The sequence below is a fragment of the Macaca mulatta genome, chromosome 8, assembly GCF_049350105.2.
Source record: "Macaca mulatta isolate MMU2019108-1 chromosome 8, T2T-MMU8v2.0, whole genome shotgun sequence".
Classification (NCBI taxonomy): Eukaryota; Metazoa; Chordata; class Mammalia; order Primates; family Cercopithecidae; genus Macaca; species Macaca mulatta.
Genome location: NC_133413.1, coordinates 129,787,598 through 129,809,535, shown reverse-complemented (window position 1 = coordinate 129,809,535; position 21,938 = coordinate 129,787,598). Strand labels below are relative to the sequence as shown.

The following is a 21,938-nucleotide window of genomic DNA, read 5'->3' as shown; positions in this document are numbered from 1 at the left end:
AGGGAAAGGGGCAGTTGCATGTGCAGATTGAAAGAGCACATACATTCTATCTTCTCATGCAGGGGTTAACAAATGGTTGCCAATGGGCTGAATTTGGCTTGCTATCTGCTTTTGTAAGTACAATCTTATTGGAATGCAGCCATTCTCATTTGTTTACATATTGTTTAATGCTGCTTTTGTGCTATAACGGAATAATTGAATAGTTTCAACAGAGACCATATGGCTCACAAAGCCTGAAATATTTACTGTCTGGCCCTTTACAGAAAAAGTAAGTGTGCCAACTCGTGTTCTTTTCTGCTTTCATAAGTTTAACTGTGGGGATTGTTGATGATTAACAGAAGATCAGATTTAAAAATTAATAAATGTTTCTGAAGTGAAAATAGAATGAAGCAGGAGATGGCTTTCAGCAACCCAGTTAATTTAGACCACTGGGTGTCTCTCTTCCCTAAACTTTACAAGTAGATGTTCAACCAGCCATCAGCCAACTGGGGCTGTGACATACCGGACAAATATTGACAGTTGCTAAGGCAACTGGGATAAAGTATTGGCCAGAGGATAATATAGGCGCCAATTGTGCATGCCATGTTTCTCACATAGGGAGACACAAAGAGAGAAAATGAATGAAAAATATATTTCAAGATCTCTCTTCAACTGTAGTGTAAGAACAACTCACAGTGGATGTTTAACTTAACCCCTCTATCCTCGTCTTTCAATTTTTCTGGAAATTAACACTTTAGGGACTTGGAGGCTCTTAAGTCAACTAACATGCATCACAACAGGGAAATCTGTTTGGGCATCAACTCTTTTTTCCAGTTGTCTCTGGCATTTACTTTTCCAAGTTGTATTGTAAGACCCAACTGGAAGGCCTTTTTTTTTTTTTTTTAAGCTTGGTTGATTGTGTCACAAAAGTGGTCTTGGCAACATCTCTTTTCAGAGATTTCTTATTCACCATTGAAATAATTAGACTGCTTTCTTTCTCTGCTTCCTGCAACATGGCATGAGGGAATTTTTATCTGTGGTTAAAATTGAGCTTTGGCCATTGGTTAAACTTGGGTTTTTGCCATTTTGCGAGTGCAAGGCTTTCCAACTGTGGCATTATTGACCTTTTGGGGCAGGTAATTTCTTGCTGTGGAGGGCTGTCTTGTGTAGGATATTTAGAATTATCCCTAGCCTTTACCCACCAGATGCCAGTGGCAGTCCTCCCTCAGTTTGCTATGATCAAAAATGTCTCCAGATATTACTAAATGTTGTCTGGGGACTAAAATTATCTCTGGTTCAGAATGCTATACTAGTAAATTCTAAAGCTCCTATTCTTCAGATTGTTCTTAAAATATCCTCAAGTAGAGCGAGGGTTTCAAAGCACCAGTGGAAGAAATGGAAAACATTAGACTTGTCCAAATTGTAAAGGAGAACCTCAGTTTTTCACAAAGTTGAGCAGTCCAGAAATTAAAGATATTGATTAATCCAGAGAGACCAGTTAACAGAAACTTCTTTCACTAAGTGAGATATAAAAGATCTCCCAGAGGATATTTTGGTGTCCTCTTCTGCATGGAACGTTTAGAAATTCTGCTACTTGAAATCTCTTGGATCGTGAGAAGTCATTCACTATGCTCTCTGAACATGCCCATGCTTTGCTGTTCCAAAGCTTTTTCAATGAGTGACTTTGGCTCTCTGAGTTTGGAGCAGATGGGACTGATTATGGCATGGCATCTAGGAAACTTCTACATCTGACATTTTTCTTCTAGAAAACCATCAGCCTATTCACAGCCCTTGTGAACTGCCCAGTGTTTAAGTCTCCCCTCGAAGTCTGAGTAATTCCACTTTCCCCACTGGACAGGAGGGGCTGGCTGAGGTCATTATGACGATTTATAAGCAGCATGTTGGGCTGTAACTCCCAAAGGAACTTGAAATATTGATTTTATGCATGTCATGCTAAAGATTGAGCAGTTGTAATCTTGCTTTGTATATTACTTCTTGAAGACTTTAAACAAGATGGTTTTGCCACCAGCATAGCTGACACATTCTAGTTAATCTTTGTAAAAAGAGTTTGACATGTTTAAATGAGCTCATCCAAAAAGCATCAGTTATCCTTCTGGATATTGAGAATAAATTGAAATGAAACATGATTTAGAGAGAATAGAACGCTCACCCTCATTTCTTAATTTTTCTTGGGTAGGTCAGTCATCTGCAAAGTGGGTTATCATTTGTAAAGTCTGTGAAAGTGTGTTAGATAACATATTTTCTATGCCTTATAGTACAGAGAAATGGGTATACTCTTGGTCCATGATGACGGATTGATGTCTATTTAATGAATATTGTATTCTGTAAGTTATCTAATGAAGACTGCTTACGAGCTTTCTAGAAAAGGGCAAAAGTCACACAACCAGGAGGATGCCTTTCTATTCCTTTGAAAAAGTGAGACAGTTAAAGGTTTAAGTTGTTCGTGGGAAACATGACTGATGGTTCAAATGAACTTATTATATGTTATCTCTTTTGAGCTTACAGATTGCATATTTTTCTCTCAAATGCCAGAAGCATTAACTAAAATGTAAGCATTTTTAAGGTACCTTAACAAATAAAATGGGCAGAAATATCCATGCTCAGTGGGTAGTTTTGAACGTTGAATGAGATAAAGCATGTAAAAATGTTTGAAATGAAACTTAACCTAGTTAGAACTGGAGCGACCTATCAAAATGGAAGAGAGTCAATCAAGCCTAAGAAACGGTCACGTGCTCCTCCTTCAATAATTCTAGGATCTTTGTTTCCCCAAAGGGTGAGGTCAAAATCATGCTGAAACGAGACATTTCATTTTTCATGATACCAGAATAGATTGTATTTTTTGGTTTCGGTTTATTTTTTGAGGAAAAGTCAATCCTTGCCCTGAGGTTTTCTCTCTTTTTAGGTAAACTTTTGAAATCAGCTGACCCTGTTTATGACAAAAGATGAAATTCAAAACATTTACTTTCTGCTTCATCCACAGGAATCTCTTCTAGCACTGTCCTCATAAGTCAAACAGAACCAAGTAGAGTGGAACCTCCATTAACTCAGGCCAATGCCTGAGGCACCTGAGTTTGTAGAGATTAAGGCTTTATGGGGAAGGCAGAGTTATGTGAGAAAATGGATTGGACATTGGAGTGGAGAATTTGAAAGAGGGTTGTGTGAACCAAATAATAGAATATTAAGGAAATGTATAGAATTCATATAGGATACCTTTCTTTTAAGGATTTCCTTTCCTAGTGAGCCACAAAGGAATGAGTAAGTTGGACAAAGTTAACCTCTCCTCCTATTACCACATACTGTTCTCTTGAGATTTACCCTACTTTATCCTTCACTTGTTCCCATCATAGCCCAGGAGATATTTGGCATGAGGAAGAAAGGTAAGATGGCTCTCAAGGGAGATATAGTGTGTTATGTCACTCTTGTGGTGATAGAATTGGGAGAGCTAAGTTCCCCTATTTTCTCTCTCACTCTACTGTAAATTACCAAATGAAGGTATCACGAGTATTGGGGTAATGGCAGCAGGTTAGAGACCCAGAATCTGATAATGGCAGCAGAGGAGTTCTCTCCAGGCTGGAGGAAAAATACAATTGAATTCTTTCAATATCCTTCAGAATTTAACAGTGACTATCTTCTGTGATAGGAAAGGAGGACGTTGTCATGTTTGCCTTTCAAAAGTGCTCAGTAATGTTAGGTTATTACTTCTCAGATGATATACTACGTCTTCGTGGAATTAAATATGAGGATCTTAGACATCAAGATCCTTGGGCATTTTGCATATCACCTTTATGGGAATAACCTTACACATGCTGGTTGCTTAATAAATATTGTCTTTTAAAATTAAATCAGGATACAGAGGAGTTTGCCCATAGAAACTTTTACCTTCTTAGCACCACAAAGAATACTTGTAAGAGGAGTTACTCTCTGAAGCATTTGATATGATCCAAAAAGAACAGAAACATATCCAAAACCAAGATAATTGTCTTATCTGCCACTTGTCATTTATTCTTTCAGTTAAATGATCCACATTGCTTGCTCATTTTTGCATATGGTCAAATTTTTAAAAATCTAGCTATAATATTTTAGTCTCTGCATCACAGTTAGGGTACTTAAGCATTATAGAGAAAATGTCTACAAGATAACAAATATTGACTCTTCCTGACCCTATTGCTTCTTTAATCATTCAGGGGGTTAGGTCTAGAATGCCAAATAGGCTTTTTCAAATAGCAACCATCTGGACAATCAAAATTTTAAATTTATATTCAAACCTCTTAGGGTTGTGTAGACAGCTTGTGACCCCAAATAGTAACTTACTTCAATGAGGATTTAGAATTTGCAAACTGCTCTTACAACATTTTCCCATAGAGTTGAAGAGGTTACTGCCTTCCTTAAACTACTATGGGTTTAATCCTGAACAAAATTAAAAATCTGATGGCAAAGACAGACCTGCAATTCACAATCATGTGAGAGTCCTTTATTATTCAGGCAAAGGCAAAGAGAATAAACAATATCAATTAAAATAATGCTGGTCTTAAGTTCAACAACTCAAGTAAATGATCCAGTTCCCACAACTTGATGGACAAGTTGGAAGAAAGAGAGTCAACTTAGCTGGCCAAGCTCACGAAGATGGAAGGGGCAAATTGGGGAGATCATGGCTGAAAGATATACATCAGAAATTGTGCCAGGGTAGGGTTAGGAATAGGAATCAATAGAAACAATGTACACTGAGGCACAGAACCAAAAGGAGAAGTACTGAGAACCAGGAAAGGGAATGTGAAGTCCTTGATGGGAGGAAGTATGAACTCTGTACAGATTTCTGAGATGAATGTTAATGGAACTTTTTACACTTCTAGCATCAACTTTACAAAGGCATATTTTGCTTTTAGAAAAAGGAGGAAATAGTAGTCATAAAGTTCTAGTTCTCATTTGTTCATCTAATTAATACCTTTATCCACCCTTCTAATTTCTCCACTTAATATCCTTCTAGTTTTTCATCAATTTATTCCTCTTTTTAATCTAATGTTTGTTGAGTGCTCATTTTGTGCGGAATATTGTTTGACATTTTGTAGAGATGTGAACGGTTAAACACACTCCATAAGGTATTATCTGTGACCTATAATAAGGACTATGATAATTTCAGATCGAGCATGAAGCTGCTTGATGTACTCTATTATTGATGGATCAAGGTTCTTTCTTAGTTGTTGTTATCTAGACATTTCTCCTATGTTTGCCTTCTACCTCTCAAGTTTAAGGATGATCCCAAAGATGACTTTCCAAGCTTGATGAAGGCAGTTGTGATGGTTTATCCTAGAAAAGAGGCCATCAGTGAGCACACAGAGTAAGTTCAATGTCATCCAGTGGACCAATGGCCTGGGGAGTGCCTGCGCTTTCCAAAAACCTTTGAAGAAAAGAAAGCACGGCATTGATACGTTGGAGAGAGAGAAGAGAAGGGAAGGCAAACATGAAAATCTTGGAAACAAAGAAACACCTTTTTAATATTAATCTAGGTGGTCCATGGTGAGTTGTATTGTTACCAACCCTTTAAAACATTCTCATGTAGCTAGCCAGGAATTCTGAAACAGTGAGAACGTGTAAATAGGCTTTTATTCTTTAGAAGATGCAAATCCTGAGCAATTTAGAATTTGGCCAAGTGCCTATAAAAATCTCTAGATGACAGTTCATTTCTAGGCTTACTAGAAGCCCATGTACAAAATGCTATATACACCTAGCTAGCCAATGTGGGGTTGAGGGCTCCTAGCAGAAATCAGGGGGCCTTGGCTGTTACTATATTATTTGGAGTGAGACTGTAAAGTCCAGGGACATCCAAGTCAAACAACGCCATTTTTTTCCCTCAGAATATGATAGAATACCTTCTCTGCACATTTGCAAAGTTAGTCTTCAAATAAGAGATAACACAGAAGTAATAAGTAGATGGAAACTGAAGAAAGAGGTGTGTGATTTATGAGATTTGAGGATCTTGTAAATTCACAACCCACTTACATAGAATTGAAGAAATGTATAAATCAATACAAAGTTTTGGGAGAAAAAAATGCCCGTTAAAAGGTAGGGTTTTGTGTCATTAAGAAGGGCCATGGAAAATAATTCTTGGACCTGGTGTTTAGTCTAACCTTGAGCAGTATGTACTGCATTAACCATCTTGGAGTGTACTGAAGTTCAACAGTTTTGTTAAAGAATCTGTGTCCAACATTGTAAGAATTTATCTGTGATGACCAATGCAATATGACAAGAGGTGTGTGGTCAGACTTTAGACATGCCCAAGTTTTAATTGAGTGAAGGTATTAACTAATTAATATATTTTTCTCAGGTATTGTACAGATTGATTTAAAAAATGTTAGTGAGGCTTTACCAAATGGATGAATTGTTTTTAATAGATCAAATGGGCAATAACTAGTTAGTAACTTGGGTTACAAACAAATTGTTTGACTGAAATGACCTGTTAAAAAAATAATCTGACCAATTCAATGAATCAGTCTACGCTTTACATTTATAGATGCACCTTGATATCTCATCTGAGCAGACTGCCAAAGCAAATGGTCCCATAAAAAGAGAAGTAAAATTTGTTCATTGGATTTCTTTTTTCTTTGTCTTTTTTTCTTTCTTTCTTTCTTTCTTTCTTTCTTTCTTTCTTTCTTTCTTTCTTTCTTTCTTTCTTTCTTTCTTTCTTTCTTTCTTTCTTTCTTTTTCTTTCTTTCTCTCTCTCTCTCTCTCTTCCTTCCTTCCTTCCTCTCTTTCTTTCTCTCTTTCTTTCTTTCTCTCATTCTTCCTTTCTTTCTTTAGATAAAGTCTTGCTCTGTTGCCCAGGCTGGAGTGCAGTGGTGTGATCTTGGCTCTCTGCAACCTCCACCTCCTGGGTTCAAGCAATCCTCATGCCTCAGCTTCCTGAGTAGCTCAGATTACAGGTGCGTACCACCATGCCCAGCTAATTTTTGTATTTTTGGTAGAGATGGGATTTCACCATTTTGGCCAGGCTAGTCTTGAACTCCTGGCCTCAAATGATCTGCCCGCCTCAGCCTCCCAAAGTGTTGGGATTAAAGAGGTGAGCCACCACACCTGGTTGGACATGGTTTTAACGGCTGGCTTCATAGTTGGCTTTTCTACGTCTCTACCATTTTCTGGGATGTTGTGTAGATACAATTGTAATTAATATTTTCATTGCTGATTTGTCACTCCTTGCCTAGAGAGACCAGGATGAATCTGAAGGATATGGTGGTTATTTTCTAATCCAAAAACCAGAAGCAGTACTACTACAATGAGGTGAGCCTCATTATAATAAAAGAGAAAAAGAGGAGGAAGGGCACCACAAGCTTTTGGGAGCTGTGGTGTGTCATGCTGCTAAGAGTTTGGGCTGTAGAGTCAGGCACCCCTGGGTTGGAATCTGTTCCAGTCTCATCAATAAATAAGGCAATAGTACTCATCTTGTACTTGTAGGAAAAATAGGTTTATAAAAATGATACAACACATAGTAGATACCCTGTAAGTGTTAATATAGATGGGACCACAGAAGTTGCTGAAGTCAACATCCTCATTTTGTGGACATAGAAGCCCAGAAGCTAAGCAACTTGGACGTGGCTTGGTTTTTTGACTCCAAGTTCAGTGTTTGCCAATATGTTCTGCTACCATGTTTTGCCTTGGTTGAAGAGGTAGGGTGGGGATTGGGAAAAGCTTAGTAAATATAAATAGCATTTTATGGTGGGTAGATCTTGAACAATAAAAATGATTTCAAAAGATGAAGTTAAAGGAAGGAAGACACTCCAGGTACATAATATAGTACCAAGAAGGGTATGGGCACAATATAACTTGAGCCTTTCTGTCAAAGGGAAAAGAGCACTACATGATGTTTCTGAATACACTATTGAACATAGGCTTGGGGATTAGATGGTTCTCCTAATGAATGAGGTCTTACAGGGCAGATCTCTGAAACCCCTAACTTTCTGTGTACTTCTGGAATTGTCCAGGTGTGTATTTAGTAGGTATAAGAGATTCTCGTTCTCCACGGTTGTTGCAGAGAGACCTACATAATTATCTCACCTTCACATGAGAAAATGGCATCTGAGGAGGCTTCAGATGAGGAGCTGGCTTACAGGAAGGGGTCTGAAATGCTTCAGACTCAGCTCTAGGGATCTTCTCTGGAATTTGGGGGCACCAATAATGGGGCTCAATTCTAAGGAGTCCACTCCTATGAGCATAAAGTGGTAAGCGGAAAGGCAAAAAACAAACACCACCACCAAAAACAAAACAAAAAACAACAACAACAACAAAGAAAAAAACCAAACCTAGATAATTTAGTCCAGGGAATGAAGGTTGAAAGAAAAACTCATACAACCCACCAGACTATAAGCTTTAGGAGGGCAAGGACTGTATTTGCCTTGTTCACTGCTTTATTCCCAGTTCCAGCAAATGACTTGGAATATGGTAGATGATCACTACATTTTTGTTGAATTGATCAATTACTTAATTAATACAGAAAAGAAAGACCACTACCTTAATTTCAGGGACCAGTGAAAAGCTCGGGACCATATTCCTAACAGTTCTTGGTCACAAAATTTTTGGCCTAAGTCAACGGTTTTCCTTGGCAAAAGATTTGCATATGGCCCCCATGCATACTGTTGGGGAAGTTCCTTAGGTGGTGACCAATATGCAGGCACAAATCCTTTACAGCTTAGTAGCTGGTCATTCATTCATTCATTCTTTCAAGTTTCTTGTGTGACCATTACTTGTTTCTCCAAATGGAGTACAGGTAACCCAGAATATAGGCAACAAGGCAGAGTAAATATGCACATTTTGGATTCAGAATGTGAGGATTCAGATTCTGGCTTTACCACATAATAGGTTTATGATGCCATGCAAGCTATTTTTCTTTCTAAAGCTTCATTTTCCTCATCTGTAATTTTGAGATAAAATAGTACTGACCTCAAAGGATTGTTATAAGAATTAAAGCAAATCAAGTAATCTATGTACAGCACTTTGCGTAGTGTCTAGTACCTAATAAGCTTGATAAATGTCGGTTTTTTTCCTCTTCCTCCATTTCCTCCTTTTTCATCTTTTTTTTCTAAATTTCGTATATTCTAAAATAAACATTGGATTTTTTTTTTCAATTCTGAAAGTGATATGAGTGTTCCAATTGATGATGTGTCCTGGGTCAATTGACAGACTTTTAAAATTTCTTTTTGATATGTACATTAATAGTATACCTTACAATCGATGGCACCTAAATTGAGAGAGAATTTGGAATCTTTTTTTATTATTACTGCTAATTTGACTACATGAAATATGCAAGAAGATGCAAGAGGCCTCAGTGTAAACATGGTTCGTTTTTCTGGAGCATCAATTTTACTTGAAGGTTTGGTAGGGAAAGTTGAATAATCGACTAAGGAGAAGTCAAAAATAACTTGCATTTTTAGGAGAAAATGTGAGAAGCTATTGAAACTTTGGCCTGAAATGTTGGGGTTTTGCTGCTAGATGGTTAGGTAATAAGTGTTCAGTCTGTTTAGCTGTTTGGAATACTGTGCTGAACAACCTTGAGAAGCACTGTGTAAAACAGTGGTGAGAAAACTAGACAAGGTCCTTGCTTTCATGGAGCTTAGGGTTTAGTGGGAAACACATATGCAAACAAGTAACAGAGATACGGTGTTTCAGCTGCTATGATAGGAATTGTTACAAAGAGCAGTTGGGTACAAAAGAGGGTGGGTCAGGCCTATTGTAGTCAAAAGGGTGCTGGTGAAGAAGGCTTCTTAGGGAAGGTGAACTTAAAGTGGATTCTTGAACCATGAAATGGAATTTGGGTAGATAACATGGCACAGTCAATATGATCCTTGTGGTCTTTATCCTCTTTTCTGGGGGCTGTGATTTTCTACAAATTACTGGGGAAGAGTCTCACTGCTCAACTTTCAGAGGAGCTAGAATGCCCACTTACTGGCATCTCCTGTATCAAAGTCCTCCCAGGATCTTGTAGGTGGCCTTGCTTCAGCAGGACAAACCTGGGTCAGCTTGGAGCACACTGACCCATATTTAACCCAAGCTAAGAACTTTATAACTTCTTCCAAACTTCTGATTCTATGCTACAAGCAGAGTCTGGTTCTCAGATTTGGCTAATAAAATATAAGTCCAAGCCACATTTTCTGCTTGGATTATAAAATATTTGTTGCCAAGTTCCTTCCAGTAGGACCTGTGGGCTGTTCATTCTGTGAAACCTTGTCATTTGAATGGAATTGTATACTGGGCTGAAATTCAGACCTTTGTTTTTTTGTCCTAAGGAGAAAGACACACATTCTTTAGGAAGACTGGTACAACATTGCCATCCTTACCCTTTGCATCTCCTGATTATCCCCAGAACAGCTGGCCTAATGTAACAGTAATTCACGGTCCTCAGCTGGAAGGCTGCAGATAATCCTTCATTATTCAGAGTTTAGCAAGTGCCAGCGGCATTATTGAAGTAGTAATTGAATTTTGTGAACCCTCTGTGGTCCAGACAACATAAGAATGCCTGAAAGAACTGTGCAGTGTGGTTAAGATGAATACATTTCCAACAATATTGGATCGTCAAACTAAACCCTATAGCCCATAGCCAAAAGGACATACTGTTTTGATGATTTGACTTGTGATGTTGAACATTTTGGAGTGAAACCCATTTGGAAACATGACAACATGTACCTACAAGGAAGACATTGTGAGGGAAATCTAGTACTGCCCAGAAATCTCCATCAAAGCTTCATTGACAATCTCATCAAGTGCAGATATGTATGTAACAAATTAGCTCTTTGTATAGTTAAAGATGTTCTTACCTCATTGTTGAATTGAATCTTTGTGTGGAAAAAGAAAAGAAAAATCTCCAAGTAATTTTCAATGAAATGTGAGTTATCACTACACCAGCAATTAAGTGCTTTCAAAATTTGACATTCACAGAATGATCTCAACAGTCTCACTACTTTGCAATGCTGTTACTAAAAGAGAACATTTATAGTTTGGGAAAATAGCACAAAAATGAAACTGTTGGAATTGTTTTGGTTGCTGAAAATACACTTGGCCTCAGCGTCTGTGGCACTGTGTAAAGGAAAGAGCTTTGGCTCTGAGCTCAGACAGACCCTGAGTTTGAATCCTAACTCCTTCATTTACTGTGTCCTTAATAGGTCATTAACTTCTTTGAGTTTCTTCATCTTTCCATGTAAAAATGAGGTCAATAATGTCTACCTTTGAACTTTAAATGCTTGGCTCTACTAAATACTTATATCAACAGCTGCCATTTGCAGACCTACTGTGTGCCAGGCACAGTCAAGTGCTTATGAATATATATTATAATACTATGAGGTTGATATTTAGGGTGACCAACTTCTCCCAGTTTGCCTGGGACTGCCCTGATTTTATAACTGAAAAGTCCTGACTCCTAAAACGAGATAAACTGGAGCAGTTGGTCACCCTATCCATACATGGTCTCATGTTACAGATGTGAAAACTGAGTTCCAGAGGCTGTGCAGAGCGCCTGGTATCCTATAGCTGGGAAAGAGTAAGCCTGGCATTCAGACCCAGGCTTGGATAATTCTCAAGCTTGTGCTCTTTCTGCAGCCCTAAACTCTGCTCAGTCAATGTTTCTTGCCTTGCTGTATTACTAGAACGTTCTGAAATTTGCAAGTATTTGTACATCACACCACATTTTCTGACTGCCTTTAATTTTAAATTCAGGAATGCATGCGTGTGTATTTATGTAAGTTAGAGAGCTCTCCAGGTGATAGTGATAATGAAAATGATAGCCTAACATTTTTTTCAAAGACCATTCTGCCTTCTGCCAATGCAGAGACCATTCATTCATATATTTATTCATTCATTCAACAGGTATGCACAGTGAGGTCTTACTGTGTGTCAGGGACTTGGGCAGATACAGAGGACTAAAATGCTGGCCTCAAGATACTCATAATGGGGTTATAGAGTATCAGTTGTAAATACTGTGAGAACTTTGATGATAGAGGCAAGTCCTGATACTCTTGCCCCTGCAAATACATCGTCTCCCACCTCTCCTCCCATTCTGTACTCTAGCCTCATGGATGGTCCTTAATACTCCCTGACACTGTTTTTGTTTTGTTTTGTTTTGTTTTACAGTAGATGTTACATCTCACTGGAAGATTCTTTCTCTTTTGAAATGTCACCTCTTTAGAAAGAATTCCTTTGCCTCAAGCTAAATCAGCCACCCAGAAGTTTTCTATGTTATCACCCTGTTTTGATGATCTTCACAGATTTATTTATGCATTATTTGGAATTTACCTTCTTTGTTTGCTGCTTTTTTGCCTACCTTTCCCAACAGCATTATGTAAATTTTTGGAAGAAGAGAGAACGTGTTTATTTTTATTGTTTATTTTACTCATGGCTGTGTTCCCAGGATCTAAAACAATGCTAGGTACACAGAAGCAATCAGTAAGTAGTTTTTGAATGAACAGAGTGAATGACTTAACAAATGCTTTGGCTGCTGGAAGGAGCAGCTATGTCTATATGAGTAAATAGAACTGCAAGGAGAACTGTGCCAGAAGGGACATAAGTCAGCCTTAATTTTTGTTTTTCTGGTGATAAAGGTAGTATATCCTCAGTTTAAAAAAGAAGTTGGTAAAGAAGTGACAGAAAAGAACAAAAATGAGACTAGCCTGATGTAATCACTAATCAGATTTTGTTACACGTTCTGTCCTAGGTCTCTTTTGATTCATGTTCACGGATACTTTTGAACAAAACCAAATCACTCTTTTCCTAGTTTCATGCCATTCTGGGGCATATTTTCATATATCTTTTCTTATATTCTCAGCTTGAAGATTGCTTTGTTTTTCATCCTAATGGATAAAAGATAGATCATCTTTGCAAGGATCCGTGTGTTAGCAAGTAGAAAGTAAAGGGACTTTGGTTTGAATTCTAGATCCACCAGTTTCTTTTAACGTTTTTTTTTTTTTTTTTTGGTTTCCTCATCCATAACATGGGTACATGAAGAATGCCTACTTCATAGAGCTATTGTGCCAGTTAAACAGCATAATGCAAGTACAGCTCTTAGCACAATGTTGTTGTGCAATACATGTTTACTGTCCTTGAAAATTTCATGTGAATAAACTCCTAAAAGGCAAAATTTCTTTCTAATCCATCTTTAAGGACAAACGGAAACTAGCTAAAGAGAGGGGCAGGAAGGAGGGGGCAGATCCCGGAGGTGAAGATGGTAATAGTAAAACTCTTATAAAAAGATCTTTCCTTACAAATTATAGAACTTGAGAGCCACACTGCATCAGCAAGAAGCTTCCAAACACAAAACTTCTATTACCTGTGACTCCGCCCACTGGGCAGCACAGTTTGTCATGCAGCTCCCCATGATCAATGGAAGTATGCTTTTCTGGGTACTTGGCAAAATAAAACTGATCAAGAAAGTGCTGGCCATTTAAGCTGTGCAGTTGGGAGGATGGGATGCCCTTTGATTAGATAAGGAAGTCACAGAGCTGAATTTTGTTTGGTCAGATAACAAGTTTAAATTTCAATATATAGAGGTGTCTAGTGGGTCATCCAGAAAAAAGAGATCAGGGCTTGAGATGAGGGTCTGAGTAAGTAGTGTGGGGGCTAATTGAGGCTGATGGTGAGAAACATCTAACTCAGTAATATTGAGTTGTCTTTTGTTTCCCTTCTGACAAGAAGTCGTAAGCTCACCCAGAAATACTCATTTTGCTTTCAATAGATGCTATTGATTGATGTCTCATTTAATTCATACATTTTAATTTTATTTTCAGTAAACAACAATGTTCAACTTTTATGCGCCAAAGTAATGGAGCCGCACAGCAATAAAATTGTGTTTATTTAGTGATATCTGACAAGTAGAGAAACTAAACGTAATATTTTACAAAATGTACAATTTATATTTTTATAAATACTTTAAAAGAGAGAAGTGGAACACGTGTGGTGGCATTAAAAGAATGTCTAGATTTAATTTTGCAGCCTACCTTGTAGCCTGACAAACCAGATACACGTATGTATACACATAGATCTTGATCATGAGTTTTCATAATTATGGCCCAAGGATAAGTCTTGGGCGTGTCTACAGTAATTCCAAACTCCCATAAAATGTGTGGTCTCTCACCACCAGTCATGTTGATTTTGCTCTTTTTTTCTCAAAATTCTACAAAATGCACATTTGAAACAGCCATCAGAGGATGTAAGCAAGTGTTTTGGGCCTCAGTTTACTTATCAGTGAGATGAGAGAATCCTTGCTAATACGGTCTGTTTCTGCTAAATTAAAAAACTTGGGGGCCTCAGCCGCTTCCAATATATAAATATCTGAGGGCTGTGAGGGACCAGTCATCTTTGTATTGGGAGTTTTCTGTTTAGCTTCTTTCTATTGGAAAGGAGTCAATGTGTCTTAAATGGAGAAAGTTTATGACACAAGTCCACTTAGCCAACATATCATTACTGTAGATACAACATGTTTCCTAGTGTAAAACTAAACAGAAAATTAATAGTCATCTCTGAACGTCAGGTTGAAGAGCTGTATGTTTCCTTGGATCTGGAGCTTAGAAGTTCAGAGCTGGTTTACCCAAAAAGGGAGCCAATAGAGAATCTTCCCATCAAACCTCAATATATGGTTGAAACACTTGTACAACATGTTCAGTATGATTCTAGACTTCACCGAGTCATTATAGTGACATTTTCTTGGAATTGCACTAGTGCACAACAAAATATGATGAGTGCGATGTGATACAGTCTACAAAGTAAATTATATACCTGTTTTCTTAAATTTATACAAATTTGCATTTGTAATAAAACCACAGGAAAGTAAGTCATTCCTAAGCCATATCCTGAGCTTACCTTGATTCCAAGTTTACAGTTAATTACATTTTTTTGTTAAATAAAAAGACAGCTATAAAGGTCCTCATATGATAACATTAGGAAATACATAGGATTCAAGGATGAAATCGTGATTCTTCATTACTTTTTTTATATTCCTTTGATGGTGGGTGGCGCAGCAGCTACAGGTGCTCTGTAGGTGTGCTTCTTGAGTGACAGGTTACATTTTCCCTCTGGTAGTCTTCAGCTCCAGCTCCTGGAGGAAGGCCTCATTATTCTTAGGACAGTTGGTGTGACAGGTGCAGGTCCCAATGACCATCACTGGTTTCTTGACTATTTGCCCTGGGGAGCACTGAAACTCTGCCTGGATGGTTTTGGTATTGTGGGGAGTGCAGCACCGACCATCACTGCAGACCCCACAGAACCTAGGCTTGTAGGTGTGCAGGCTGGTGCAGTTTTTGAATTGCAGGTGGATGGCTTTGAGTGATTTCTTGGTGCGGAGACACTTTTTTCCTTTCTAAGAAAGAAAAAAGAGGTGATGTTTTGAATGGCTACTATTCCTCTGAGGGACAATTTTAGAGTATGGAATTACATGCTAGTTGCCCACCCAATATCTATTGGTCTTTCTTCTTTGTTATCACAACATTAATTTTGCTTGAGCAATATAGTCAGCTAAAAGTATTTGCTTCCACAGCCTATCTGGGATTTGGAATAACTTTGTGGCAAAGTTCTGGCCAAGGATACATAAGCCAAGGGAATCTGGGAAATCCTTTGTCCTTTGAGTAGTTACAATTCTTTATTGTTCCTATATGCATTTTCCTTTCTTCCTGGAATGTGAACACCTTGCCTAATTGTACATAATGGTCTTTTGACATTGAGGAGATGAGCATGAAGGTGAAAGCACATGTATAATAACAAAACCTATCTTTTAAGACACTATAACATGCTTTGGTGTCATTTTTAGCCAAATGAATTTTTACATGTGATACTGTTTGGCTCTCTGTGTTCCCACCCAAATCTCATCTCATATTGTAATTGCCATGTGTGAGAGGAGGGGCCTGCTGGAGGTAATTAGATCATGGGGGCAGATTTTTCCCTTCCTGTTCTCATGGTAGTGAGTTCTCACAAGATCTGATGGTTTAAAAGTGTGGCACTTCCCCCTCTCGCTGTATCTCTCTCTCTCTCTCTCTCTCTCTCTTTCTCTCTCATGCTGCCATGTAAGATGTGCTTTGCTTCCCCTTCACCTACTGCCATGATTGTAAGTTTCCTGAGGTTTCCCCAGCCATGTGTAACTGTAAGTCAATTAAACATCTTTTCTTTATAAATTACCCAGTCTCAGGTAGTTCTTTACAGCAGTGTGAAAATGGACTAATACAATGTCTTATAAACAGAGTGGGTATAAATCTGGCATTATTTTATGTTTCCAACACTCTTCAGACATTAACTCAACCTTTTTAACAGTATTCATTCATACAAGGAATAATCATTCATAGAAAGAACAATTACCCATTTTACAGATGAAGAAACTGAGTCTCAAAGACCTAAAGGGATCAGAAAACATCTAATATTTGAATTTGTCTGATACAAAGCCCATTCTTTCTATTACATGATGACCTCAGGACATTTCAAGACATGGAATTTGCATGAAGGCAAATAAAGTGGAAAATGTATTCAAGATTGTATTAGTAATGATAAATGAAGAGGCCTAATTCAGCAAAGAATTGACTATGTTTTATTTCTTACTTATATTTCTTTTTTTCTTTCTTTTTTTTTTTTTTGAGAGGGAGTCTTGTTCTGTCCCCCTGGCTGGAGTGCAGTGGCGCGATCTCGGCTCACTGCAAGCTCCGCCTCCCGGGTTCCTGCCATTCTCCTGCCTCAGCCTCCCAAGTAGCTGGGACTACAGGCACCTGCCACTGCGCCCGGCTAATTTTTTGTATTTTTAGTAGAGACAGGGTTTCACCGTGGTCTCGATCTCCTGACCTTGTGATCCGCCCGCCTCGGCCTCCCAAAGTGCTGGGATTACAGGCGTGAGCCACCGCGCCCGGCTCTTACTTATATTTCTTCATCTACTAATTTCCTACAATTATCCACTGTTCACCTTCATAGGCATGACCCACAGCTTGTGGGGTGATTAGATGTGGAATTATCTTAAATCAGTGACTCTCAAACTTCAGTGCACATCAGAATCATCTAGAGGATTTCTTAAAACAAGCTGTCGGACCTTACACCATGAGTTTTGGATTCAGTACATCTGATGTGGGACCCACACCACAAATTTGCATTTTAACAACTTCTTAGATGATGCTGCTGGTGTGGGGACCACACTTTAAGAACCGCTGTCTTAGATTTAAGAATCTCTTGGAGACAAGGAAGTCATGATTGGTATTCTAGTACAATTTTTATAAAATATGTATACTATAAATAAACATCTTTAAAATAACATATCCAAGTATTAAAGAAGATGCAAATTACAAGAAAAAATACAAATTTTGCAAAAAGACACAATAGAAAAAGCCACATCTTGGAGATATTAAATGGAAACATCTTATTTAATAAAGAAGTTGCTGTGCCATTGAAAATATTTAAGGACTTCTTGTTTCTTACTTTTTTGTATTTAATATTTAGCATGTATTCTTGTCAGCACCCACAAAATGGTACAGGATAACAACATTCCTGTGTGTGTGTATGTGTTTGTATGTGAGACTGCTTATGTGAGTGAACCTACATGACTATGTTAGATGTATGTTTGAATTCCCCTAAGTGTGGGGAAGTGCATCTCCTAGGATATAATTTTAGGGATAAGGTGTTTCTAGGTGTTCTTTCTAAACTGATGGAAGAAACATAAAGTTAGGATGGACCTCAAAAAATTATTTAGCTAAGCAGCCATATAACTAATGCAACCACTATGGACTCTTATTTTACCAGTAAATAGAAATCATAAGTAATGGTGGCTACTATTAACAGAGTACTTAATCTATACCCAGCATTTTGCAGATTCATTCTATTTAATCACCATGACAACTTAAGGTAGGTACTTTCAGCAGCTCCATTATGTGGGAGAAGGAATTGAGGCTGAGAAGTTAAGAAAATTGCCCAAGATTACATAGCTAGTTCATGTGGAAAGACAGAATTTGAAGCCAAGCTGTCTGGCTCCACAGTTATCCTCTTACGCACTAGATGATATTGCTTCAGTGTCAAGATATGTAAATCTTGAATTGCTAAGGACTGTTTTATTTTAGTCTTAGGTTTGTATAAGGATCCATATAATGGTTCAAATTGGGTATTGTATTTATCTGATATAGGGCTCTGGTAACAAGGCCTGTGGTCATCAGCAACCAATCAGAGCTTCTGATCTGCACATCTCACATTCAGTGTTCACATACTGAGTTGATATAATTCCAGCAAAAAAAAACAAAAAGATATGTGCTGTTTTATTTGGCCCATATTGCCTTATGCTGGCAAATGTATTATTTCCACTAGGTTTTTAAAAATATCAACAATAATTCCCAGACAGTCACTCACTTATTTATCAACAGTTGTTTATCACGCACACAGTATGTGCCAGGTAGAGAGCTGAAGACTGAGAGGTAAGACCCACATGGCCTCTACCCATACATATTGAACCTGACGAGTAAAGAGAACTGAGGTCAGAACTGACCAGTCTCGAATCAGTGGTGCTTGACAACTGGGTAGCCAGTTTTCTCCAGGAATAGTATGGGATTTGCTAGACCGTTCTCCATTGGGAAAAGCATTATAGTTATCTGGCCCCTCTCCCTCTTTACCTGAGGGTGTACTGTGAGTTGCCTGGAGTATTTCAATATGTTAAAGAGAAAAAAGAAGATAGGCCAGCTTCAGGAACCCCACTGCCTTTTCTCTGGGGTTGACTCCCAGTTACAGCTGCTCTCTCTGTCACAGAGTGACACAGTGACTTTCTGAAGCCCAGGCTACAAGGAGACAAGGCCATTACTTTCAGGATGGGAGGTTTCCTTCAGGCTCCTACCTTATCTGTTGGCTGCTCCGGCTCTTGTTCACAGGGCCGCACCATGCAGAGCCGAGTCTGTTTCAGCATCTCACATTGACGGTTCCTATTGGTGACCCGGGTGGAGAACCCCATACCACAGCTCTTAGAGCATGCCGTCCACTCTGTGGTCTGTTCAATGCAGTTGACACTTGAGTCAGAGACTTCTACTCCTAGGGTGGCTTCTGGTCTGTAAGCTATGGGATGTATAGATAAAGACAGCCATATTGGGTAAAATGTGAGGACTGGAAAGTGGTCCTTTTCAGCCATTATTAGAAAGTGGGTCTCATGCAACTCTGTACCTATTAAACACCCATGCTCCCAGGACACAGAACTGAATTTATTCATTTATTTATTTCTGGCATGACTGATAATGTCTGCCCTCAGCAATAGTATACAATTCTGGATACTGCTAATATAAGTAATCTGGCTAATGAATAGCTTCTGAAATAATCCTCTACTGTCTCTTGAGATTTTTTAAAAAACTACTTCATTGATAAGAGAAAACAAAAAGAAGAATCAAAAAAAGGTCCTGAAGTGCCATCTGAGCCTTACTACAGCATGTGGAAAGATGATACATTTCAGTGACACCTGTCCAGGGATGAGTAGCCTTCTTTAAGGAGGTTAATCATGAGACAGCCTAGGTAGTGTACAGGATTGAGAAAAGAAAGAGGATTTAAAATTTTGTCTTTGTAGTGCTAATGAGGGTCAAGTGGGATGGATTAAAATACAAGTAGTAGTCATCCACTAAGACAAAAATAAGACCAAAGAGTGAATTTGGGAGGTCCTCTTTAGGAGCAATTGCAGCAAACTTCTATAACTTAGTTTGAGTTTATAAATATGTTTGATCTAATGTCTACAAATGTGTTTGATCTCATGTGTTTGATCTCAGTGGGCAACCTGAAATCTACAACTGAATGGCCAGAAACAGGCCAGTTTCTCTTTTCAAATCCAAGAGATTGCAAATTCTTCATGTTTGTATTTACCCTCTACTATGACCAGCCCTAGGTATACTGAGTTTCTCACCTGCAAGAGTGAGGCCTCCCAGTGAATCCTCCTCATCTGGGCCACAGATCCACTTTTCACAGCACTCCCCAGGCACCTCAACTTTTCTTGGAGCTGGGCAGTTAGGCTCGGGCAGTAGCACGTCCAGCTGACAGCGAGGCACACAACCAATCTGCCCATCTCTGCAGGTGCACTGGAATTTGCAGCTTGGCTGAAATTTCTCTCCACTGCGGTAGATGACCCCATCGAACACACAGTTATCTCCCTCTACCGCTAGAATATTGGGGAAGCAAAGAGGAAAGCAAAGAGGAGGAGCAAAAACAAGAACACAATACAGTGAAGAAGCTATGTAAGATTTGGAGGACATGTTCCAAAACCCAAGTCCTTTTCCAGTTCAGGCAATCCAGTTTCTCATGTATCTACGGTAGAGTGATGTCCTCATGGAGGCCTCTCAGAGCAAGAGAAAACCTTCAAGATCATCTAGTCTTGCCACTCATTTTATGGATGAGGAAAGAGGTGTGCAACTGTGAAGTAATGTCCCCAAGGCCCCCTGGCCGTTGTTCCCAATGTTCAGTCATTTTGCAAGAACCTCCTTAGAGTTTCCTACTCCAGCAGCTTAGACTTAAAAAGAGAAAAAGTGTACTCTATATTTTCCAACAGGTTAGCTGATCAAATTGGGAAGGGCATTGAGATTCCTTGACACTCAAGCATAATAAATCATCAGTAGCTTAGAGAGAAAAGTAAAAGCCCTCCTGTCCAGAAAGGAAGGGACAATCTCCAACTACAATGTTGTACCGTGTGAAAAATTGATCCCCGATTGATTATGTTTTAGAAGCCTGGATTGGCTAGTTGCCTGCATTTTATTTCACTTACAGTCAGAGAAGGGTTTACATAGTTGTCCCAGGAGACTAGCATTTGCTTTGGTTCAAATGGGACAATTACAGGTGTGAAAACAAACCTGCTGGATTTTCCCCAACTGCAGTTTGGGAAACTGTGAGCGTGTGAGTAAACCCGAGCTTCCATCAGCCCCAAGTGGCCCCCTAGAAATGTCCGAAGGAAATGACTTCACTGGCCCTTAACTCTGCCTGGCTCCCCCTCTGCTTAGATTCTTGTCTAGGGAGCCAAGTGAAGAATGTCTTTCATCCCCAGGGCAGGTTTCCTTTCTGGCTCTGGCATTCCCCAAAGCCCCAGGTACTCCCCAAACCATGCCTGACACACAGTAAGTGCTCTATACATGTCACTTACTGCAATATTATTATTTGCTTATCGCCCTCTGGGAAGGGGAGGAAAAAAGAGAAGGGAGGAAGCAGCTTCAGTTAGCTGCAGAAGAGGTCAAACAGCAGAGGGGGCAGGATTACCCATGCAGATGCCAGTCTGGTTGCTGGGGTCTGCGCTGCGGTCACAGTAGAGGCCACTGCTCTCGTCGCATGGCTCCAGATCTGAGCAGCTCTCGCCACGCTGGCGGGCGCACACCGGACAGCAGGAGCAGCCGTCCAGCACCGCGCGCACCCCGGGGGCGCAGGTCGGCAGCGTCGTGGGGCACTGGCCCGGGCACTGGGGAGGGCAGCGCTGAGTTGCAGCGACCTGAAGGCAGGCGAGACAAGAAGGAGAAACCACTCAGCTGGGGTAGAAGACACAGAGAGCCCGGTGACCAAATGGGGGCCACCCAGGAAGGCAAAGTAACTTGGGGCATCCTAAGGGTGTGCCACTTACCTGTCCCAGGAGATGGAGAAGCAGGAAGGTCAGGCAAAGGCACTGCTTTCGGAGACAAAAGCTCGTGCTCTGCACACTCTGCATGCTCAGGCTTTCTCCTCTCGCTTTTACCAAACGAGACTTTCTTCGCTGTAGATTGGCACTGCTCGCCTTCCCCCTGGTCCGGCGCTTGCGGATCACGCCCAGCACCACCAGCACAGGTTTTATAGCGCGCTCCTGGGACGCGCGCAAGCCGGTTGGCTGCAGTGCAGGGAGGAGGGGGGAGATCGGCTGGGTGGGGAAGTGGAACGAACCCCGGGGTTGCCATGGCAATTGGCTGTGGGTGCTGCTCTCCTTAGGGCGCGGCGCCGGGGCCTGCGTGTGCCTGTGTGTGGCGACTGGCTTTTCCCAGAGC

The 21,938-nt window shown here is 39.7% G+C and overlaps 1 protein-coding gene across 1 annotated transcript; it reads right to left on the bottom strand.

Moving 5' to 3' along the window:
• Positions 1–13,912: 13,912 nt before the first annotated feature.
• On the bottom strand, positions 13,913–21,719 carry CCN3 (cellular communication network factor 3). The gene is given in 5 exon segments (NM_001266896.1): positions 13,913–15,325; positions 18,809–19,023; positions 19,853–20,104; positions 21,190–21,415; positions 21,545–21,719. Coding segments are annotated over 5 exon segments (1,074 nt in total). The 5' UTR covers positions 21,629–21,719; the 3' UTR covers positions 13,913–15,028.
• Positions 21,720–21,938: the final 219 nt, after the last annotated feature.